The 22,535-nt window shown below is 51.5% G+C and overlaps 1 protein-coding gene across 1 annotated transcript in view; it reads left to right on the forward strand.

The window, feature by feature from the left end:
* Window positions 1-16,702: 16,702 nt before the first annotated feature.
* The window catches only part of scn4ba (sodium channel, voltage-gated, type IV, beta a), a 34,027-nt gene continuing 28,194 nt past the window's right edge, over window positions 16,703-22,535 (forward strand). Inside the window, exon 1 of the mRNA XM_038779168.1 lies at window positions 16,703-17,124. Within this exon, the coding sequence (XP_038635096.1) occupies window positions 17,037-17,124 (88 nt within the window). The 5' untranslated portion in view covers window positions 16,703-17,036. The remainder of the gene's footprint in view (window positions 17,125-22,535) is intronic.

The raw sequence follows: 22,535 nt of genomic DNA on the forward strand, positions 1-22,535 counted from the left end.
CCGTGTATTGTCCCCCATGACTGGCATGTCCAGTCCATCGAGTCCCTGTCGGGGGGCTCGGAGGTGTACATTCCTCGGTTAGAAGGTTTCAAATGCTCGGTTGGCCTTGTTTCTTTTGGCCACCAGTCTGTCACTGCTATTCTTCACCTACACTATCTCCCTAGTGGCTGCCTGCTTTCTCAGCTGCTGAGCCAGTAGATAGCTAGCCTTTTCTCTGTGTTCTTAGAAGGTCCCCGTGTCTGGCAGAGTTGGTGCACTGCTTTCCTGGTGGATAGCAGGATAGCAGGTTAAAGTCCATTTGTAGCTTTTTCCTCCCTGACAGAAGCACTATGGTCGGGGCCTCAGAGTATTTTCTGTCGATCTCCAGGATCGGGTCGATCAGTGTTGCCTGGCCGCCCTCTCTTCCCTATCTCTACGAGCCTTGTAGACTATAATCTCTCTCCTAGTCACAGCCTGCCACGCCTCCCAGAACGTAGAAGGTGAGACGTCCCCGTTCCGGTTATTAGTAATGTACTCGCCAATGGCCTGTGATGTTTTCTGGCCGAAGACCTTATCGGCCAGGAGATCTGTGTCCAACCTGCATGTGGGGTGTTGGGCACAGCCCATCTCCAACCTGACATGCAGGTAATGCAGAGCATGTTTAAAGATGACTATCGCGGAGTATTCCGCACTTACTATTTCTGGAGGCACCGATTTCCCCACTGCAGGGAAGTCGATCCTGGGGTATACCTTGTAGACCGGTGAGAAGAACGAGAATTCCCTCTCATTGGGGTGCAGGAACCGCCATGGGTCAACCACCCCCATCTTCTCCATGAATGTTCCCAGCTCCCTAGCCATGCCTGTCCATTTCCCGTTCTGGGATTTGATCGGTCTGTCAGTGGGTTCTGTACACAGTTGAAGTTGCCTCCCCCCACCCCCCACCCCATGATCAGTCGGTGTGTGTCGATGTCGGGAATTTCTGCCATGGCTTTTTTTATGAAATCTGTGTCGTCCCAGTTGAGAGCGTACACATTTACCAGCAAAACCGAGGTCTGATCAAGGGCAACACTGACCATGATGTACCGTGGCCCTGGGTCCATGACCGTCCTTGTCATTGTAAACATCGTCCTCTTACTAATCAATATAGCTACACCCCTAGCCCTCATCCCGTTCCTGCGGGATCGACCATACTTACCCGGTGGACGTGCCCCTGCACTCCAGGGTTTCCCTTTGTTTAGGGACTGAGGCACCGTCAATTACGACGCGAGAGCGAGGTCGGTAATTAAAAGGCTTTAATCTACAGAGAACAGAACAGCATCCGAGAGAAGTGTGCTCACCACATGGAGCCTTATCCTATATACCGTTCCTGGGGGCGTAACCAGAGGCGGAGTCCCCCAGGGTTCCAAGCCTCTTAAAGGGGCAAGGTATTACAGGTCAGGTACCGTTTACCACAGGGACCCTCCAAAGTGGCTGTTTGCGGCGCCATCTGGTTTTCTCGACCTGCGCCTTGCCTACCGAAGCCATTCCGAAAACCAAGCCTTTCTCCCCATCCTGGTGCTTTTGTGTTCCTTTTCCCCCCTGCCACACCCTCTTTCCCCCTCTCCCTGTGTCATCCCCCTCCCCACCCGCCCTGTGCATTCCCCCACCCTGTCCCTGTGCCTCTCCCCCTGCCAGGCCCTCCCTCACTACCTGCCGGGAAGTGCATCAAGACCCCCCTTTCTGTCTGTCTCCCGTGCTAGCTATCCCAGCCAATGTGGTGCCTGCCCCCCCCCCCCCTCCCTGGGGCTGATCTAGCCCCTAATTTACACCCGCTGACTATCCGTTTTCTTGGCCTGTTCCTCACCCTCATCTGCATATCCCTGACCTCGCCCTTCCCTGTGACCCGGTCTTTTTGATCAGAGCGAGGCAGAAAAGTCCCACACAAACATATTGAATGTTCAATAAGTCTCTATCTTTTTAGCTATCCCCCTCTGATCCACCTTCATCGCTGCCTTGCCTGCCCCTTGTACAGGCCGTTGGTCCGTATGAATTTGTTTGCCTTCGCCGGGTGTTAGAATAGTGCTCTTTGTTCTGGTACATGACCCAGAGTCTGGCTGGGAGCAGCATACCAAATCGCACCCCGTTCCTGTACAGAGCCGATTTTGACTGATTAAACTCGGCCTTGCGTTTTGCCAGGTCTTCCCCAATGTCTCGATAAATTTGGATTTTATGCCCTTCCCAGGTACTCGCTTTAGTCTGTCTCACCCACCTCAGGATCCTCTCACAATCCTGGTATCGGTGCAGCTTTGCGATATCCGCCCTCGGCTGTTCTCCCGCCTTGGGTTTCGGCGTGTGCGACCTGTGTGGTCTGTTGAGCTCTGGGGGGCTGGGAAAGCTGTCTCTCCAGACGTAACCCGTCAGGTCTCTGGCCCCGATACCTTCTGGCAAGCCCACAATCCGAATGTTCTGTCATCGGGACCTGTTTTCCTGGTCCTCAACTTCCCCCTTTATGTTCCCTTGGGTCATCACCAACCTTTTCACTTCGGCTTTCTCTAGGTCATGGATTGCCCTTTCCCCTGCTTCCACCTTCTTCCCCAACCCGTCGATCATCTGTTGTACGGTGACCATCGCCTCTGACACCACCACCTTGACCGCCACCTGGATTTCGATCCTGATCGCCTCTTTCATCGCGGTCAGCTCCTTCATGAGGAAGATCTTCCATCCGTCTCCAGGCGGCAAGAGGAAAACTGATGCTCAGGTTGTCCGTCTCCCTCTCTCTTGGGCGGCCGGGGCCCCCTCACCTCGTGGGTCCACCGGCTCGTCCGCCTGCTGCTCGTGGCCCTTTCTGCCATCCTGCCGTCCCTTCGAGCTCCTGTTTGCTGGCATCTGGTGTTAATCTTTTCTTCTTACCGTTGAGGTTATTTTGTCTTCGGGTTTTCGAGCAAAGTTTGCCTAAAAGTGCTTATTTGGTTCTGTTCTGGAGGTGAGCCCCCGATATGTGGCCGCTCAGCACATCATCGTCACCGGGATGCAGTTTTGACTATTTTCAGGGGCAGCACGGTGGTGCAGTGGTTAGCACTGCTGCCTCACGGCGCTGAGGTCCCAGGTTCGATCCCGGCTCTGGGTCACTGTCCGTGTGGAGTTTGCACATTCTCCCCGTGTTTGCATGGGTTTCACCCCCACAACCCAATGATGTGCAGGGTAGGTGGGGTGGCCACGCTAAATTGCCCCTTAATTGGAAAAAATGAATTGGGTAATCTAAATTTATTTAAAAAAAGAAAGAAAAAAAGTTTTGACTATTTTCAGGATTCACTCCGAAGCATCATGACCTTGATCAATGGGCGTGTCGCCCATTGATCAAGGTCATGATGCTTCGGAGTGAATCCTGAAAATAGTCAAAACGTTTTTCTTTCTTTTTTTTAATAAATTTAGATTACCCAATTCATTTTTTTCCAATCAAGGGGCAATTTAGCGAGGCTGATTCACCTACCCTGCACATCCAACGCAGACACAGGGAGAATGTGCAAACTCCACACAGACAGGCCGGGATCGAGATCGGGTCCTCAGCGCCATGAGGCAGCAGTGCTAACCACTGCGCCACAATGCTGCCGGTCCTGGTCTTTATGTAGAGGTTTATTTATTGAGTGCGATATGGGAGAGAACTAATTTATTTTTCCATCTAAAAGAAAACTCTATTTACTTACACTTCAGAAACTAAAACCAAGTCTCTTAACCTCTTCCTATTTTTCTACGATGAAGAACTTCATTCTTCTCTCATTAATATAATTACATAAATCCCCTTATTACTTAAAACAGGGGTGTCAAACTCAAATACACCGTGGGCCAAAATTTAAAAATCGGGACAAGTCGAGGGCCGGACTCGTTCAATGTTTTTTTGCAAAACTTATTGAAATGAACTTATTGAACCTGGAACTAATAAAGCTTAGCTTATTGCCTATAAAAACAACATTAAATATTAAATAAATAAAAAAATTTGTTGCATTTATTTCTTATTGCTTTATCTGGAGCTTTTCCAGAGTAATTTCTAATGAAAACATTTTTCCACAGGCCAACACTTTGTGATTCACACAATACCTGAATAAACTCGGCACCAGCCATATCATACGCCATAGGCGCTTCAATTGCTGGGGCCAGCTTTAATAGTAATTAGATATTATTAGGGCAGCACGGTGGCCTAGTGGTTAGCACAACCGCCTCACGGCGCTGAGGTCCCAGGTTCGATCCCGGCTCTGGGTCACTGTCCATGTGGAGTTTGCACATTCTCCCCGTGTCTGCGTGGGTTTCGCCCCCACAACCCAAAAATGTGCAGAGTAGGTGGATTGGCCACGCTAAATTGCCCCTTAATTGGAAAAAATAATTGGCTAATCTAAATAAAAAAAAATTAAAATTAAAAAAAAAGTAATTAGATATTATCTCGCGGGCCAAAGATAATTCCACCGCGGGCCGGATTTGGCCCGCGGGCCTTGAGTTTGACATATATGACTTAAAAGATGTATTTTGATGATCCCCATATTATTTTCACAGATTAATTTAAGTAACAGTCGTTCATTTGGCCGAGTGTAGCATCGAGGAGCCCTAGCAAAACTGCAGTCAATGAGAATGGAGGGAAAGCTCTGTTGGTTGGAGTCATACCTGGCACAAAGGAAGCTGGCTGTGGTTGCTGGTTGGAGTCATACCTGGCACAAAGGAAGCTGGCTGTGGTTGCTGGTTGGAGGTTAGCCATCCCAATTCCAGGATATCACTGCAGCAATTCCTCGGGGTAGTGTCCTAGGCCCAACCATCTTCAACTGCTTCATCATCGACCTTCCTTCCATCATAAGGTCAGAAGTGGGGATGTTCACAGATGATAGCACAATGTTCAGCAACATTTGCGACTCCTCAGATACTGAAACAGTTCACATCAAAATGCAGCCAGACCTGGTCAATATTCAGGCTTGGGCTGATAAGTGGAAAGTAACATTTGCGTCACACAAATGCCAGGCAATGACCATCTCCAACAAGAGAGAACCTAACCAACGTCCCTGACATTCAATAGCACTACCATTACTAAATCCTCTACTATCAACATCCTGGGGTTTACCAGGAACTGAACTGGACTAGCTGTATAGACAACAGCAGGTCAGAGGTTAGGAATCTTGTGGCGACTTCCCAAAGCCTGTCCGCCATCCACAAGGCACAAGTCAGGAGTGTGGTGAAATACTCTGCACTTGCCTGAATGAGTGCAGCTCCAGCAACACTCAAGAAGCTTGACCCCGATGTGATGCGGCAGCACGGTAGCATTGTGGTTAGCACAATTGCTTCACAGCTCCAGGGTCCCAAGTTCGATTCTGGCTTGGGTCACTGTCTGTGCGGAGTCTGCACGTCCTCCCCCTGTGTGCGTGGGTTTCCTCCGGGTGCTCCAGTTTCCTCCCACAGTCCAAAGATGTGCAGGTTACGTGGATTGGCCATGATAAATTGTCCTTAGTGTCCAAAATTGCCCTTAGTGTTGGGTGGGGTTACTGGGTTATGGGGATAGGGTGGAGGTGTTGACCTTGGGTAGGGTGCTCTTTCCAGGAGCCGGTGCGGACTCGATGGGCCGAATGGCCTCCTTCTGCACTGTAAATTCTATGATGTCTATGATGACACAATCCAGGACAAAGCAGCCCACTCAATTATCATCCCTTCCACAAATATTCACTCCGTCCACCACCAACGCACTGTGTGCACCATCTACAAGATGCACTGCAGGAACTCACCAAGGCTCCTTAGGCAGCATCTAGAAGTTCCCCTCCAAGTAACTCATCGTCCTGACTTGGAAATACACCGTCATACTTACAGCACGGTGGGTGCACCTACACTACAGAGACTACAGTGTTTCAAGAAGGCAGCTCACCACCCCTTTCTCAAAGGCAATTAGCGATGCACAATAAATGCTGGTCGAGCCAACATCCCATGAATGAATGAAAAATAAATGCCCATTTTTGTATTTATTTAGCTATGTACCTTGCTGCAGTGGGTAATGAAGGAACAACTTATTTATTTTTTGTGAACTAACCAATTGCATTGTTATTGAGATGAGAACATGAGAGATAGGAGCAGGAATAGGCCACATGGTTCTACAAGACTATACCGCCAAACAATAAGATCATAACTGATCTTGGAGAGGGAATTGATGACATGGATCGGGGTAATGGGGACCCCGATGTGATGTGGGGGTGGTGGGAGTGTGGCAGCCTATGACTGGGGAAGGAGGGTGTAGGGAGAAAGGGGAAGAGGGATGAAGAAACCGGGGGTGGGAGGGGGACAGGCTGTGATTAGGGGATTGGGGAGAGCGGAAGGGGATCTCAGACTGTGATCAGCAGAGGCCAGGGTCTCAGAATGTGATTAGTGGAGGACGGAGCTCTCAGCCTGTGATTGGGGGAGGGAGTGGGGTCTCAGCCTGTGATTGGGGGAGGGAGTGGGGTCTCAGGCTGTGATTGGGGGAGGGAGTGGGGTCTCAGGCTGTGATTGGGGGAGGGTGGGGGGTCAGGCTGTGATTGGGGGAGGGTGGGGGGACAGGCTGTGATTGGGGGAGGGTGGGGGGTCAGGCTGTGATTGGGGGAGGGAGTGGGGTCTCAGGCTGTGATTGGGGGAGGGTGGGGGGTCAGGCTGTGATTGGGGGAGGGTGGGGGACAGGCTGTGATTGGGGGAGGGTGGGGGGTCAGGCTGTGACTGGGGGAGGGAGGGGGTCAGGCTGTCCACATTAACCCTTACCAACTTTTACAGATGCACCACAGAAAGCATCCTCTCGGGCTGCATCACAGCCTGGTATGGCAACTGCTCGGCCCAGGACCGCAAGAAACTTCATGGAGTCGTCAACACCGTCCAGTCCATCACACAAACATGCCTCCCATCCATTGACTCCATCTACACCTCCCGTTGCCTGGGGAAAGCGGGCAGCATAATCAAAGACCCCTCCCACCCGGCTTACTCACTCTTCCAACTTCTTCCATCGGGCAAGAGATACAGAAGTCTGAGAACACCCACGAACAGACTCAAAAACAGCTTCTTCCCCACTGTCGCCAGACTCCTAAATGATCCTCTTGTGGACTGACCTCATTAACACTACACCCTGCATGCTTCACCCGATGCCGGTGTTATGTAGTTACATTGTATATCTTGTGTTGCCCTATTATGTATTTTCTTTTATTCCCTTTTCTTCCCATGTACTTAATGATCTGTTGAGCTGCTCGTAGAAAAATACTTTTCACTGTACCTCGGTGATGCGCTATCAATTGCACTTAAAGACTCGAATCGGTACAAGAGAGGCTTTATTACAGTGAGATATTTACCCTCCGACTGCAGCTGGTAAAATGGCAGCTCAGGAGAACTCATACATATTTATACGGCTCCCTGTGGGTGGAGCTAGCCGGCTAGGGCTACCGACAAACCTGTAATACAGGTACTGCTGTACATCCCCTAATACAGGCACACCCACAATTACACAGTGGTGGATCACCACATTCACTCCCTGTTAAAAATGAGTCCGGCGCGGGTGAGTTGGAACTATATACAGAATCTGTGAATTATTTACAGAGGGGAGGGGGAAAAAAAATTAAGTGTCCATCTTGCAACCCGGTGCCCGTCAGAGGTTAAGTCTGTCCGGTGGTCTGACGGTTTGTTGGGAGCGACGCAACAGTGGTGGCGACGTCTGTACTGGCGGTGTCGACGGCGTCGGTGCTGGCGGTGTTGGCGTCGACGGCATCGGTGCTGGCGGTGTTAGTGTTGGCGGTGTTGGTGCTGGCGGTGTTGGTGCTGGCGGTGTTGGTGCTGGCGGTGTTGGTGCTGGCGGTGTTGGTGCTGGCGGTGTTGGTGCTAGCGGTGTTGGTGCTGGCGCTGTTGGTGCTGGCGGTGTTGGTGCTGGCGGTGTTGGTGCTGGCGGTGTTGGTGCTGGCGGTGTTGGCGGTGTTAGTGTTGGCGGTGTTGGTGCTGGCGGTGTTGGTGTTGGCGGTGTTGGTGCTGGCGGTGTTGGTGCTGGCGGTGTTGGTGCTGGCGGTGTTGGTGCTGGCGGTGTTGGTGCTGGCGGTGTTGGTGCTGGCGGTGTTGGTGCTGGCGGTGTTGGTGTTGCCGGTGTTGGTGCTGGCGGTGTTGGTGTTGGTGGTGTTGGTGCTGGCGGTGTTGGTGCTGGCGGTGTTGGTGCTGGCGGTGTTGGTGCTGGCGGTGTTGGTGCTGGCGGTGTTGGTGCTGGCGGTGTTGGTGCTGGCGGTGTTGGTGCTGGCGGTGTTGGTGCTGGCGGTGTTGGTGCTGGCGGTGTTGGTGCTGGCGGTGTTGGTGCTGGCGGTGTTGGTGCTGGCGGTGTTGGTGCTGGCGGTGTTGGTGCTGGCGGTGTTGGTGCTAGCGGTGTTGGTGCTGGCGGTGTTGGTGCTGGCGGTGTTGGTGCTGGCGGTGTTGGTGCTGGCGGTGTTGGTGCTGGCGGTGTTGGTGCTGGCGGTGTCGGTGCTGGCGGTGTCGGTGCTGGCGGTGTTGGTGCTGGTGGTGTTGGTGCTGGCGGTGTTGGTGCTGGCGGTGTTGGTGCTGGCGGTGTTGGTGCTAGCGGTGTTGGTGCTGGCAGTGTTGGTGCTGGCCAGTGGCTGGATGACTCCGGGGGCGTGCCGAAATCTTCCATGTCCTCTAGCGTGGGCAGGGGAAGGAGGGATGGACCTGGTGGGGCTGATACTGGGAGCGTCGGGGGAGGGGAGGGTGGCGCGTGGGTGGGGAGGTGTGTGGGAGTGGGATCGGCACCCGAGGGAGCCAGGTCCCTGAGTGAGACCGTATCCTGCCGGCCGTCGGGGAACTCCACGTAGGCATACTGGGGGTTTGCGTGGAGCAGGCATACCCTGTCCACCAAGGGGTCCGCCTTGTGGAGTCGGACATGCCTACGCAGTAGAACCGGCCCTGGAGCCGCGAGCCAAGTTGGGAGCGACACCCCAGATGAGGACTTCCTAGAGAAGGTAAAAACACGTTCATGGGTGTGTTATTGGGGGCAGTGCACAGTAGAGACCGGATGGAGTGCAATGCATCCGGGAGGACCTGCTGCCAGCGAGCAGCTGGGAGGTTCCTGGACCGTAGGGCCAGCTGGATGGCCCTCCAAACCGTCCCATTCTCCCTCTCTACCTGCCCATTTCCCCGGGGGTTGTAGCTGGTCGTCCTGCTGGAGGCGATACCCCTGCTGAGCAGGAACTGACGCAGCTCATCGCTCATGAATGAGGATCCCCTGTCGCTGTGGATGTAGGCGGGGAAACCGAACAGAGCGAATATGGAATTGAGGGCCTTGATGACGTTGGCAGACGTCATATCCGGGCATGGGATGGCGAATGGGAACCTAGAGAATTCATCGACCACACTAAGGATATATGTGTTGCGGTCGGTGGAGGGGAGGGGCCCTTTGAAATCCACACTGAGGCGTTCAAAGGGGCGGGACGCTTTCACCAGGCGCGCGCGGTCTGGCCGGTAGAAGTGCGGCTTGCACTCCGCACAGACCTGGCAGTCTCTGGTGACTGTCCGTACTTCCTCGACGGAGTAGGGCAGATAACGGGCTTTGACGAGGTGGTACAACCGAGTGACCCCCGGATGGCAAAGGCTGTCGTGCAGGGCACAAAGCTGGTCTACTTGTGCGCTGGCACATGTACCTCGGGAGAGGGCGTCTGGGGGCTCGTTGAGCTTTCCGGGGCGATACAAGATCTCGTAATTATAGGTGGAGAGCTCGATTCTCCACCGCAAGATTTTATCATTTTTGATCTTGCTCCGCTGCGTGTTGTTGAACATGAAGGCTACCGACCGTTGGTCTGTGAGGAGAGTGAATCCCCTGCCGGCCAGGTAATGCCTCCAGTGCCGCACCGCTTCAACGATTGCCTGGGCCTCCTTTTCAACGGACGAATGTCGAATTTCGGAGGCCAGGAGGGTGCGGGAAAAGAATGCCACGGGTCTGCCTGCCTGGTTCAGCGTGGTGGCGAGGGTGACGTCTGAAGCATCGCTTTCTACTTGAAAGGGCAGTGTCTCGTCTACTGCATGCATCCCGGCCTTGGCTATGTCTGCTCTAATACGGGCAAAGGCCTGTTGTGCCTTGGCCGTGAGGGGAAATTGTGTCGACTGTATCAGTGGGCGGGCCTTGTCCGCAAATTGTGGGACCCACTGGGCGTAGTAGGAGAAGAGCCCATGGCAGCGTTTGAGGGCCTTGGGGCAGTGGGGGAGGGAGAGCTCCATGAGGGGGCGCATGTGGTTGGGATCGGGCCCCAGCAGTCCGTTTTGGACTACGTAGCCGAGGATGGCCAAACGGCCTGTGCGGAACACGCACTTCTCCTTGTTGTAAGTTAGGTTGAGGAGAAATGCAGTGTGGAGAAATTTGGCAAGGTTGGCATCGTAGTCCTGCTGGTCATGGCCGCAGATGGTGACATTATCTAAGTACGGAAATGTGGCCCGCAGTCCGTACCGGTCAACCATTCGGTCCATTTCTCTTTGGAATACCGAGACCCCGTTCGTGACGCCGAAGGGAACCCTAAGGAATTGATAGAGGCGACCGTCCGCCTTGAAGGCAGTGTAGGGACGGTCCGATTTGCGGATGGGGAGCTGGTGGTAGGCGGATTTAAGGTCAATCGTCGAGAAGACCCGGTACTGTGCAATCTGATTGACCATATCAGAAATGCGGGGGAGGGGGTACACGTCGAGCTGCGTGTACCGATTGATGGTCTGGCTGTAGTCCACAACCATCCTGCGTTTCTCCCCAGTTTTAACCACTACCACTTGGGCTCTCCAGGGGCTGTTGCTGGCCTTGATAATACCCTCCCAAAGCAGCCGCTGGACTTCGGACCTGATGAAGGTCTTGTCCTGGGTGCTGTACCGTCTGCTCCTGGTGGCGACAGGCTTGCAATCTGCAGTCAGATTGGCAAAGAGGGAGGGGGGTCAACCTTGAGGGTCGCAAGGCCGCAAATGGTGAGTGGGGGTAGGGGCCCGCCGAATTTGAGGGTGAGACTCTGGAGGTTACATTGAAAATCCAGGCCTAGTAATAGTGTAACACGTACAGGGGAGAACGTACAGGCGGAAACCGCTGAATTTAACGCCTTTCTCGGTGAGGTTGACCACACAGAAACCCCGGATCGGGACAGAGTGGGATCCGGCAGCCAGGGAGATCCGCTGATTGGCGGGATGGGAGGGAGCAGCGCCTTACCATGTCCGGGTGGATGAAGCTATCGGTGCTCCCGGAGTCTAGTAGGCAGGAGGTCACGTGGCCGTTGATTAGCACCATCGTCGAAGCGGTAGCCAGGTTGTGAGGACGGGACTGGTCCAGCGTCATGGAGACGAGCAGCGGGCAATCGTCCAAGGAGTCCGATGAGGAGCGGCAGCGACCCGGGTCCAGCGGTCCAGTCCCGAGGGGAAGTCAAGATGGCGGCGTCCGAAGGACCTCTGGGGGAGAAGATGGCGGCGCCCATGCAGCGCACATTGCGGGCGCGGGGCAAGATGGTGGCGCCCATGGTGCGCACATTGTGGGGGCGGGGCAAGATGGCAGCACCCACTGGCCGCACGTGAACATGGGGGGGAAGATGGCGGCGCCCATGGTGCACACGTTGTGGGGGCAGTGCAAGATGGCGGCGCCCACGGGCCGCACGTGGACCTGGGGGGAGAAGATGGCGGCGCCCACTGGTCGCACGTGGCCCCAGGAGCAGAGGATGGCGGCGCCCCTTGCGCGATCGGCTGAGGGAAGGGAGAGAAATTGGGCGCGATAGCGGCAACTGCGCGGGCCTGGCACACTGCCGCAAAGTGGCCCTTCTTGCCGCAGGATTTGGAGGTGGTGGCACGGGCTGGGCAGCGCTGGCGGGGATGCTTCTGTTGGCCGCAGAAGTAGCAGCGGGCAGCGCAGGCATATTGTGCAGGAGAGGCCCCAGTCGGGGGGGTCGGTTGCGGGGTCCATGAGGGGTAGGATGGGTGGGCCGCGCGGTGAGCGGGGTAGGACTGTAAAATACGAGAAGCGACCGTTATGGAGAGCGCTAAAGCTTTCGTCTCCATTAGGTCGAGCGCGGCCCCTTCCAGCAGTCGTTGCCGGATGGGGTCCGATGCAATCCCCGTCACGAATGCATCACGCATGAGGAGATTGGAATGTTCCGTGGCCGTGACGGCCTGGCAGCCGCAGTCCCGGTACGAGAGGGATAAGGGCCCACCAGAAGTCTTCAATCGACTCACCAGGTAGTTGTACGCGAGTGGCGAGTACATGCCTCGCAAACAGCGTGTTCGTCTTCTGGACGTAGTTTTCTTTAAGGAGTTCCATGGCGCGTGTGTAGTTCGGCGCATCCTGTATCAGCGGGAACACACTGGAACTCAACCTTGAGTAGAGAACCTGGATTTTCTGAGCTTCCGTCGGCTCGGGTGTCGCTGAGTTGATGTAGGCCTCGAAGCAAGCCAGCCAGTGATTAAAGTCCTTTCTGGCGTTTGGCGAGTGCGGATCCAGCTGCAAGCGATCTGGTTTGATCCTGATGTCCATGATGCGGAAAATCTAATTGTAATAAATTGATGCGCTATCAATTGTACTAAAGACTTGAATGGGTACAAAAGAGGCTTTATTACAGTTAGATGTTTATCCTCCAACTGCAGCCGGTAGAATGGCTGCTCAGGAGAACTCATATATATTTATACGGCGAACCTGTAATACAGGTACTGCTGTACATCCCCTAATACAGGCACACACACAATTACACAGAGGATCACAACAGTCAGGGTCTCAGAATGTGATTAGCGGAGGACGGAGCTCTCAGCCTGTGATTGGGGGAGGGAGGGGAGTCTCAGGCTGTGATTGGGGGAGGGAGGGGGGTCTCAGGGTGTGATTGGGGGAGGGAGGGGGGTCTCAGGGTGTGATTGGGGGAGGGAGGAGAGTCTCAGGCTGCGATTGGGGGAGAGAGGGGGTCAGGCTGTGATTAGCGGAGGATGGAGCTCAGCCTGTGATTGGGGGAAGGAGGGGGGGATTAGGCTGTGATTGGGGGAGGGAGGGAAGTCTCAGGCTGCGATTGGGGGAAGGAGGGGAGTCTCAGCCTGTGATTGGGGGAGGGAGAGGAGTCTCAGGCTGTGATTGGGGGAGGGAGGGGAGTCTCAGGGTGTGATTGGGGAGGGAGGGGGGTCTCAGGCTGTGATTGGGGGAGGGAGGGGGTCCGGCTGTAATTAGCGGAGCACGGAGCTCTCAGGCTGTGATTGGGGGAGGGAGAGGGTCAGGCTGTGATTGAGGAAGGGAGGGGAGTCTCAGGCAGTGATTGGGGGAGGGAGGGGAGTCTCAGGCAGTGATTGGGGGAGGGAGGGGGTCAGGCTGTGATTAGCGGAGGATGGAGCTCTCAGCCTGTGATTGGGGGAGGGAGGGGGTCAGGCTGTGATTGGGGGAGGGAGGGGAGTCTCAGGCTGTGGTTGGGGGAGGGAGGGGGTCAGGCTGTGATTGGGGAGGGAGGGGAGTCTCAGGCTGTGATTGGGGGAGGGAGGGGAGTCTCAGGCAGTGATTGGGGGAGGGAGGGGGTCAGGCTGTGATTGGGGGAGGGAGGGGGTCAGGCTGTGATTGGGGGAGGGAGGGGAGTCTCAGGCTGTGATTGGGGGAGGGAGGGGAGTCTCAGGCTGTGATTGGGGGAGGGAGGGGGTCAGGCTGTGATTGGGGGAGGGAGGGGAGTCTCAGGCTGTGATTGGGGGAGGGAGGGGGTCAGGCTGTCCACATTAACTCTTACCAACTTTTACAGGTGCACCATAGGAAGTATCCTATAGGGCTGCATCACAGCCTGGTATGGCAACTGCTTGGCCCAGGACCGCAAGAAACTTCAGAGAGTCGTGAACACAGCCCAGTCCATCACACGAACCTGCCTCCCATCCATTGACTCTTTCTACAGCTCCAGCTGCCTGGGGAAAGCGGGCAGCATAATCAAAGATCCCTCCCACCCGGCTTACTCACTCTTCCAACTTCTTCCATCGGGCAGGAGATACAGAAGTCTGAGAACACGCACGAACAGACTCAAAAACAGCTTCTTCCCCACTGTCACCAGACTCCTAAATGAGCCTCTTGTGGACTGACCTCATTAACACTACACCCTGTATGCTTCACCCGATGCTAGTGCTTATCTAGTTACATTGTATATCTTGCGTTGCCCTATTATGTATTTTCTTTTCTTCCCTTTTCTTCCCATGTACTTAATGATCTGTTGAGCTGCTCACAGAAAAATACTTTTTACTGTACCTCAGTACACGTGACAATAAACAAATCCAATCCAATCTGTGATTGGGGGAGGGAGTGGGGTCTCAGGCTGTGATGGGGGAGAGTGGGGAGTCTCAGGCTGTGATTAGGGGAGGGAGGGGAGTCTCAGGCGGTGATTAGGGGAGGGAGGGGAGTCTCAGGCGGTGATTAGGGGAGAGAGGGTGGGGTCAGGCTGTTATTAGGGGACTAGGGGAGGGAGGGGGACAGGCTGCTATTAGGGGAGGGAGGGGGGTCAGTTTGTGATTAGGGGAGAGAGGGTGGGGTCAGGCTGTTGTTAGGGGATTAGGGGAGGGAGGGGGTCAGGCCGTGATTAGGGGAGGGAGGGGGTCCAGGCTGTGATTAGGGGAGAGAGGGGGGTCTCAGGCTGCAATTGGGGGAGGGAGGGGGGTCTCAGGCTGTGATTGGGGAGGGAGGGGGTCAGGCTTTGATTAGGGGAGGGGGGTCTCAGGCTGCGATTGGGGGAGAGAGGGGGGTCTCAGGCTGTGATTGGGGGAGGGAGGGGGTCAGGCAGTGATTAGGGGAGAGATGGGGGTCTCAGGCTGTGATTGGGGGAGGGATGGGGTCAGGCTGCGATTGGGGGAGAGAGGGGGGCCTCAGGCTGTGATTGGGGGAGGGAGGGGGTCAGGCAGTGATTAGGGGAGAGATGGGGGTCTCAGGCTGTGATTGGGGGAGGGATGGGGTCAGGCTGTGATTGGGGAAGGGGGTCAGGCTGTGATTGGGGGAGGGAGGGGGCTGAGGCTGTGATTGGGGTAGGGAGGGGGGGTCAGCTTGTGATTAGGGGAGGTAGGGTGGGGTCAGGCTGTTATTAGGGGATTAGGAGTGGGAGGGGGGTCAGGCTGTGATTAAGAGAGGAAGGGAGGTCTCAGGCTGTGATTGGGGGAGGGAGGGGTCTCGGGCTGTGATTAGGGGAGGGAGAGAGGTCTCAGGCTGTGATTGGGGGAGGGAGGGGGGTCAGCTTGTGATTAGGGGAGGGAGGCTGGGGTCAGGTTGTTATTAGAGGATTAGGGGAGGGAGGGGGGTCTCAGGCGGTGATTAGGGAAGGGAGAGGTCCTGGGGACAACACACTTGTTCCTCCTGACTCACAAAGAAACTCCCTAATGAAACAGTTTCTGTACTGCGCCTCCTCCACACCACCCCCCAGATGTTTGAACTTGCCACTGCTCCTTCTGGTTCTGATGAATATTAGGGCCATCATTCTGAGCCAGGCTATTTATTTAAAAGAACCCAGTCTCCATCATGTGGGCTTTCTTTCTAAATGGCATCTTAACACTGGGACATGGGGAGAAGGCAGCAGGATTGAGGAGGCAATGGAGAGGGTGGGGGTGTTGTGACAATATTAACTAATATTTATAAAGTGTCATTAATGTCATGCAGCATCCCAAGGTGCTTCAGGGGCACATTATAAAAGAAAGCAATGACATTTGTACTGCAATAGGAGACATTAGCTCGGATGACCAACAGCTTGGCCATAAAGATAGGCTTTAAGAAGTGGGTGATAGTGAGGTGGGGAGGTTGAGGGAGGAATTCCAGAGCTTGGGACCCAGGTAACTGGAGGTATGGCCACCAACGGAGGAGCAATTACACAATTGGGAATGTACAAGAGGCCAGAACAGAGCAGGAGGCCACTTGGCCCATCGAGCCTGCACTGACCCTGTGAAAGAGCATCCTACCCACTACCCCACCCTATCCCCATAACCCCACCTAATCTGCACATATTTGGAGTTAGAGGAGGACAGTATCTCGGAGGGTTGTGGGGTCGGAGGAGATTACAGAGATAGGGAGGGACAAGGATCATGGAGGAGATCTGTGCCAGGCTGGTAGAGTGGGTGAAAATCAGAGGCTGAATTGCGATGGATGGTCACTTGGCTGAAGTGTCAGGTGGTGACTGTGGAAGTTTAACCCACTGTCTTCAGGCCAGTGAAGAAGATGAAATGTGACTGATACAACTCTGGAGTAATTTCCTATCCTGTGGCATGTTCCTGGTACTGGGAAGCTGAGATACCGGAACTGCTTCTTTTATATAGCTTTCTATTTTAGCACAGAACTGAGATGAGGGAGCTGTTATCTGATACTATTAAATTCACAGTACAACTGGACTAGAGTCAAATTTCCCAACCTGTGCTGGAAACGTATTGATCACTGCATAATGTTTTATTAAAAAATACATGAGAATTATAACCAGTCCCCTGCGCTCCCGCTGAACTATTTATCTTGGTGTTATGTCATAGAATTTATAGTGCAGAAGGAGAATTTATTCAGCAGATTGAGTCAGAAAAAAGTTCGGAAAGTTTTAAAACTTTTATAAAGTTAAAAATATTGAAAGCTGACATTTTTACACAGGCCAGGAGTGTCTGCGTCTCCAAAGTTATTTGTTGGAAGGTTTTCTGTGAATCGCCAGGTTGAAGACTGTTGTTTTGCTTGGGTCCCTTCGGCTGATGACGAAAGCAGTTTTGTGACTGCAATGCAGAATTCACAGGAACAGGAGGATCGAGGCTCACTCCCATCCCGGCTCCAGGATCGGTCTTCCGCAGTGTGTGCGGAAACTGAGAGAGAGAGGGAGGGAGGGGAGGGAGGGAGAGGAATCAGAGCAAACAGGAGCACACTCAAATACCAAGAATGCTTGACAGATAAGGCAGTTCCTCTCCTTGCCTCTCTCACAGTTGCAGCATTAGCTGCTGCATGCAGATTCCCTCTGCTGCTCCAGTCAAGCTTCTTCCTCTCTGGAGCTGGTTATCCCTCCCTCCCTCCTTCTGGAGATAACAGACGCCAATTCCATCCCTCCCTCCTCCCTCCCTCCCTCAAAAACATTCCAGCGATCTCAACTGCAGTTAATTGGCTAAACTCCCCCAGAATGAAAGCTCGGAAAGTGCCCCTGGACTACTGTGGCCATGAATCAGCAAAAATCTTCCCGAGGACACTCTTAGTGGCTATTCTAATCGGTAAGAGAAGAACTCCCAATATAATCATGTATTGCGGTGACTGTAAATCATCAATAACTTTTGTTCAGTGCTTTATTCACACGTTTAGGTGGATGGATTTCATTATTTTGGGTTTCTTGCAACTGCAGAGAATATTTCCCCTTCAATCGTAAATGTTCAAGATTATTATTTTCTTGCTATTTCATTCTTTTTTTTCTAACTAGTTTTAGGTGTTGGCAATTTCCTCGGTTTCCCCAATTTCTAGTCGGTTTTAGATTTGAGTTTTGATCGATTTTCAATTATTTCCTGATTGAGACATGCAAACGCAATAGAGTCAAACAAATGTTTTTTTTTGCAACTTTTACTGAAGTTCAAATGACCCAGTCAGAATCGGTTCTAGATATTCCAGAACTGGCTGTGACTGTGCCAAATATATTTACTTGGAGTTTGAGAAAGTCCCATTACAATCAGAACCCAAAATAAACCAATGTCAGCATTTTGACATTGGTCCCATGTCCCAACCTCTCCCGGCAGAGTCCAAATCGTGTTTTTGACATTATAGTTTTGATTTGAGATTGGGAGTTTAAAACTGAAATGATTGAGGTGGGCATTGAGATTTAAGAAAGGCAGAATTCCTGGGTCAAGAATAGAGATAGGAATTTGACAATGTCAGTAAGTGTGGTCGAGATTTAGATAGAGGGGAAATACCAACCTTTTCATTATTAAAGATTTGGATTCAGCAGTTCACATCTGGGAGAGGATGCCTATCATCCATTCACCAGCTCCATCTTGGCTTGCAAACTCCTTTCCCACCACTGTGCTAGGAAGAACGTGAAAGATTAATTAGCCTTGTTCATCTTTGTTAACATTATTGCTTGGGTCGATGTGATGTGTCTTCGATTAGAGACGCATGGCCGACTGGGGCAATGCTTGACTTTTCGTAATCTCCAGTTCCCTAGTGGTCTCATAGAGAACTTCAAAAGGACATAGATTGGCATGTGGAATGGGCGGACCTGAGCCAGACATTTAATGCATAGAAATATAAAGTCATTCACCTTGGTAGGGAGACCACAGAGAGACAATATAGAGCAAGTGTAGAGGAGTGCAGAAGCAGAGGGACCTGGGTGTATGAGTGCATCAATCATTAAAAGTGGCAGGACAGGGGGTGGCACGGTGACACAGTGGTTAGCACTGCTGCCTCACGGCACCGAGGTCCCAGGTTCGATCCCGGCTCCGGGTCACTGTCGTGTGGAGTTTGCACATTCTCCCCAGGTTTGCCCCCACAACCCAAAGATGTGCAGGGTAGGTGGATTGGCCACGCTAAATTGCCCCTTAATTAGAAAAAATGAATCGGATGCTCTAAATTTATTTTTAAAAAGTGGGAGGACAGGTTGAGAGGGTGGTGAAAAAAGCGGACACCATCCTCGGCTGTGTTAATACGGACATAGTACAAAAGCAAGGAGGTTATGCTAAAGTTGTGTAACACACTGGTTCAGAATCAACTGGAATATTGTATCCAATGCTGGGTGCCACACTTTAGGAAAGGCATAGGTGAAGGCATTAGAAAGGGTACGGAAAAGGTTCCTGGGAATGGTTCCAGGGATGAGGAATTTCAGTTACTCTGATGGATTGGAAAAATTGGGACTGTTTTCCTCGGAGAAGAAAAGGTTCAGAGCAGATTTGTTAGAGGCATTCAACATCATGGAGGGTCTGGACAGAGGAGATAAAGGGAAACCTTTACACACGGCGAGTGGTTAGAATCTGCCTGAGTGTAAGAGGGAATTGGTTTATTATCTAAAATGGTGGGATGTGCATGGCTATGGGAAGAAGGCAGGGGAGTGGTGCTAATTAAACTACTCCTGGAGAGAGCCAACGCAGAGATGACAGGCCGAATGGCCTCCGTATATGTTGCAACCATACTGTGATTCTTAATAAGGTCTCCAGGGCAGCATGGCGGCACAGTGGTTAGCACTGCTGCCTACAGCGCTGAGAACCCGGGTTCAATCCCCGCCCCGCAACCCAATGATATGGAGGGTAGGTGGGTTGACCGCACTAAATTGTCCCTTAATTGGAAAAAAAAAGTCCAGATGACAGTCTTCAACCTGTTCTGAAGATTGTGCGTGACCCTGAATCCTGGTAACCTAATTCTTGAGGCTTGGAAAGCTCAGTCTGATTAATACTTATGTTGCTTATTTGTTGATATGAAATTTTCACCCGTCAAATAAACATCTTCATGGCCTGAAGATTCATCACTTCACCATTGCTGGCTGTCTTTGGCCATATATGCTCTCAAGACGATTATTTTTAAAATCTTAACTTTTCAACCAAGCATTTGATCACTTGTTCTAATCTTTCCTCAAGTAGTTTGGTGTCATATTTAACCTGATTATCATCATGTGAAGTCTCTTCGATCATTTTATTATGCTAAAAGTGCTGTATTATTTATATTTAATCCTGTTAGAATTTTGTGAGGCTTCAGATTTGGGAAAAGATTTGCCACCCTAATGGATAAATCCTAAATCAGGGAAATGAGATCTGTTAGAATCAAGCAATGCAACAAAAGAGGAATGGGGATTTGAACTTGCGATGTGGGCTCTGAAACTCAATATTTCAGGGCTAAGTGACCACACAGACAAAATGCAGTGATATCAGTAAACACTGAAGCAATGTTACATTACAAAATAAAATGAAGTAAACGCTTGATAAGGAAAAAAAACAGGGCCATTGGGAAAGAGCAGGGTAGTGGGGCTAAGAGCTGGCATAGGCATGATGGGCCAAATGGCCTCCTTATGTTTTGAACAATCCTGTGATGTGGGATGGAGTGGGCAATAACAAACCAGAGTTCATTTCAGTGGACGTCACTAAGCATTGATCAGGAGCAAAAACCCTGAGTTACTCTTTTCTCCTAGACTGGTCCAAGAGATACTGAGATTAATTGTAGAATAACCAACAGCATTGAGCCGGCAGGCATTGCATCCGGTGCTTTGGAGGTCTGTGTAACTTAATCTCACCTGAAAACGGTGCACCTATCCAGTGAGACTAACCTTGGCAGTATCCCTTTAAGGGTGTTCTATAGAATATTAAATGGTAGTGAGGCAATGCAGAGAGACTGCCGGCTTCGGAAGCTAGGTGGAAAGAAAAGACACATTCCTGACTGTGAACAGAATCTGATGGCAGGAGAACATGTTTTATTTCATAGTTTCAATGAAATTTTGTTAACAGTGATTAGGATTGGTGCATTTACAAGAGGGAGACGTGTATAAACTGAGCTTCTGAAAATGTTGCATTGCAAAGCTTAACTGTCAGTGCAAATATAGCTGGATCCTATCCAACTCTGACCTGAAACATGTAGGCATCGGAAATAGAAGCAGGAGGAGGCCATTCGGCCCTTCGAGCCTGCTCCACCATTCATTATGATCATGGCTGATCATCAAGTTCAGTACCCTGATCCCGCCTTCCCCCCGTATCCCTCGATCCCTTTAGCCCCAAGAGCTGTATCTAATTCCTTCTGGAAATTATACAACATTTTGGCTTCAACTACTTTCTGTGGTGGTGAATTCCACAGATTCACCACTCTCTGGGTGAAGAAATTCCTCCTCACCTCAGTCCTAACAGATTACCCCTTATCCTCAAACTATGACCTCTAGTTCTGGACTCCCCCACCATCGGGAACATTCTTTCTGAATCTACCCTGTCTAATCCTGTTAGAATTTTATAAATTTCTAAGAGATCCCCTCTCACTCTTCTAAACTCAATGAATATAACCTTAAATGATTTAGTCTCTCCTCATATCACAGTCCGGCTTTCCCAAGAATCAGCCTGGCAAATCTTTCCTGTACGGCTTCCATAGCAAGAACATCCTTCCTCAGCCAAATACACCAAAACTACACACAATACTCCAGGTGTGGCCTCACCAATGCCTTGTACAATTGCAGTAAAACATCTCTATTCCTGTACTCAAATCCTCTCACTATGAAAGCCAACCTACCATTTGCCTCCTTTATTGTCTGCTGCACCTGCTTACTTTCAGTAACTGATGCATAAGGACACCAAGCTCTCGCTGAGTATCCGCCTCTCTCAATTTACACCCATTCAAAGAATGATCTGCCTTCCCAGTTTGCTACCAAAGCGAATAACCTCACATTCATCCACATTATACTCCATCTGCCATGCATGTGCCCAGTCACTCAGCCTGTCCAAATCCCGCTGAAGCATCTCTGCATCCTCCTCACAGCTCACCCTCCCACCCAACTTTGTATCATCTGCGAATTTGGAGATAATACATTTAATTCTCTTACCCAAATTATTATTATATAATGTGAACAGTTGGGGTCCTAGCACAGATCCCTGCGGTATTCCACTAGTCACTGCTTGACAATCAGAAAAATACCCCATTTATTCCAACTTATTACTTCCTGTCTGCTACCAGCTTTCTATCTATCTCAAGACACTACCCGTAATCCCATGCGCTTTAACTTTACATATTAATCTGCTTTGTGAGACCTTGTCGCAAGCCTTCTGAAAGTCTAAATATACCATATCCACCGGTTCTCCCTGGTCAACTCTACTAGTTACTCTTCAAAGAATTCCAGTAAATTTGTCAAACATGATTTTTCTTTCGTAAATCCATGCTGACTTTGTCTGATTGGATTGGATTTGTTTATTGTCACGTGCACCGAGGTACAGTGAAAAGTATTTTTCTACAAGCAGCTCAACAGATCATTCAGTACATGGGAAGAAAAGGGAATTAAACAAAATTCAAGAAAATACAAGAAAATACATAATAGGGAAACACAAGCTATACAATGTAACTACATAAGCATTGGCATCGGGTGAAGCATACAGGGTGTAGTGTTAATGAGGTCAGTCCATAAGAGGGTCATTTAGGAGTCTGGTGATGGTGGGGAAGAAGCTGTTTTTGAGTCTGTTCGTGCGTGTTCTCAGACTTCTGTATCTCCTGCCCGATGGAAGAAGTTTGAAAAATGAGTAAGCCGGGTGGGAAGGATCCTTGATTATGCTGCCCGCTTTCCCCCGGCAGCGGGAGGTGTAGATGGAATCAATGGATGGGAGGCAGGTTCGTGTGATGGACTGGGCGGTATTCACGACTCTCTGAAGTTCCTTGCGATCCTGGGCCGAGCCGTTGCCATACCAGGCTGTGATGCAGTCCGATAGGATGCTTTCTATGGTGCATCTGTAAAAGTTGGTAAGGGTTAATGTGGACATGCCAAATTTCCTTAGTTTCCTGAGGAAATATAGGCGCTGTTGTGCTTTCTTGGTGATAGCGTCAATGTGAGTGGACCAGGACAGATTTTTGGTGATGTTCACCCCTAGGAATTTGAAACTGCTCACCATTTGGGGCAGCAGGGTAACATGGTGGTTAGCATAAATGCTTCACAGCTCCAGGGTCCCAGGTTCGATTCCCGGCTGGGTCA

This window comes from Scyliorhinus canicula, chromosome 19 (genome assembly GCF_902713615.1).
Source record: "Scyliorhinus canicula chromosome 19, sScyCan1.1, whole genome shotgun sequence".
NCBI classification, from domain to species: Eukaryota; Metazoa; Chordata; class Chondrichthyes; order Carcharhiniformes; family Scyliorhinidae; genus Scyliorhinus; species Scyliorhinus canicula.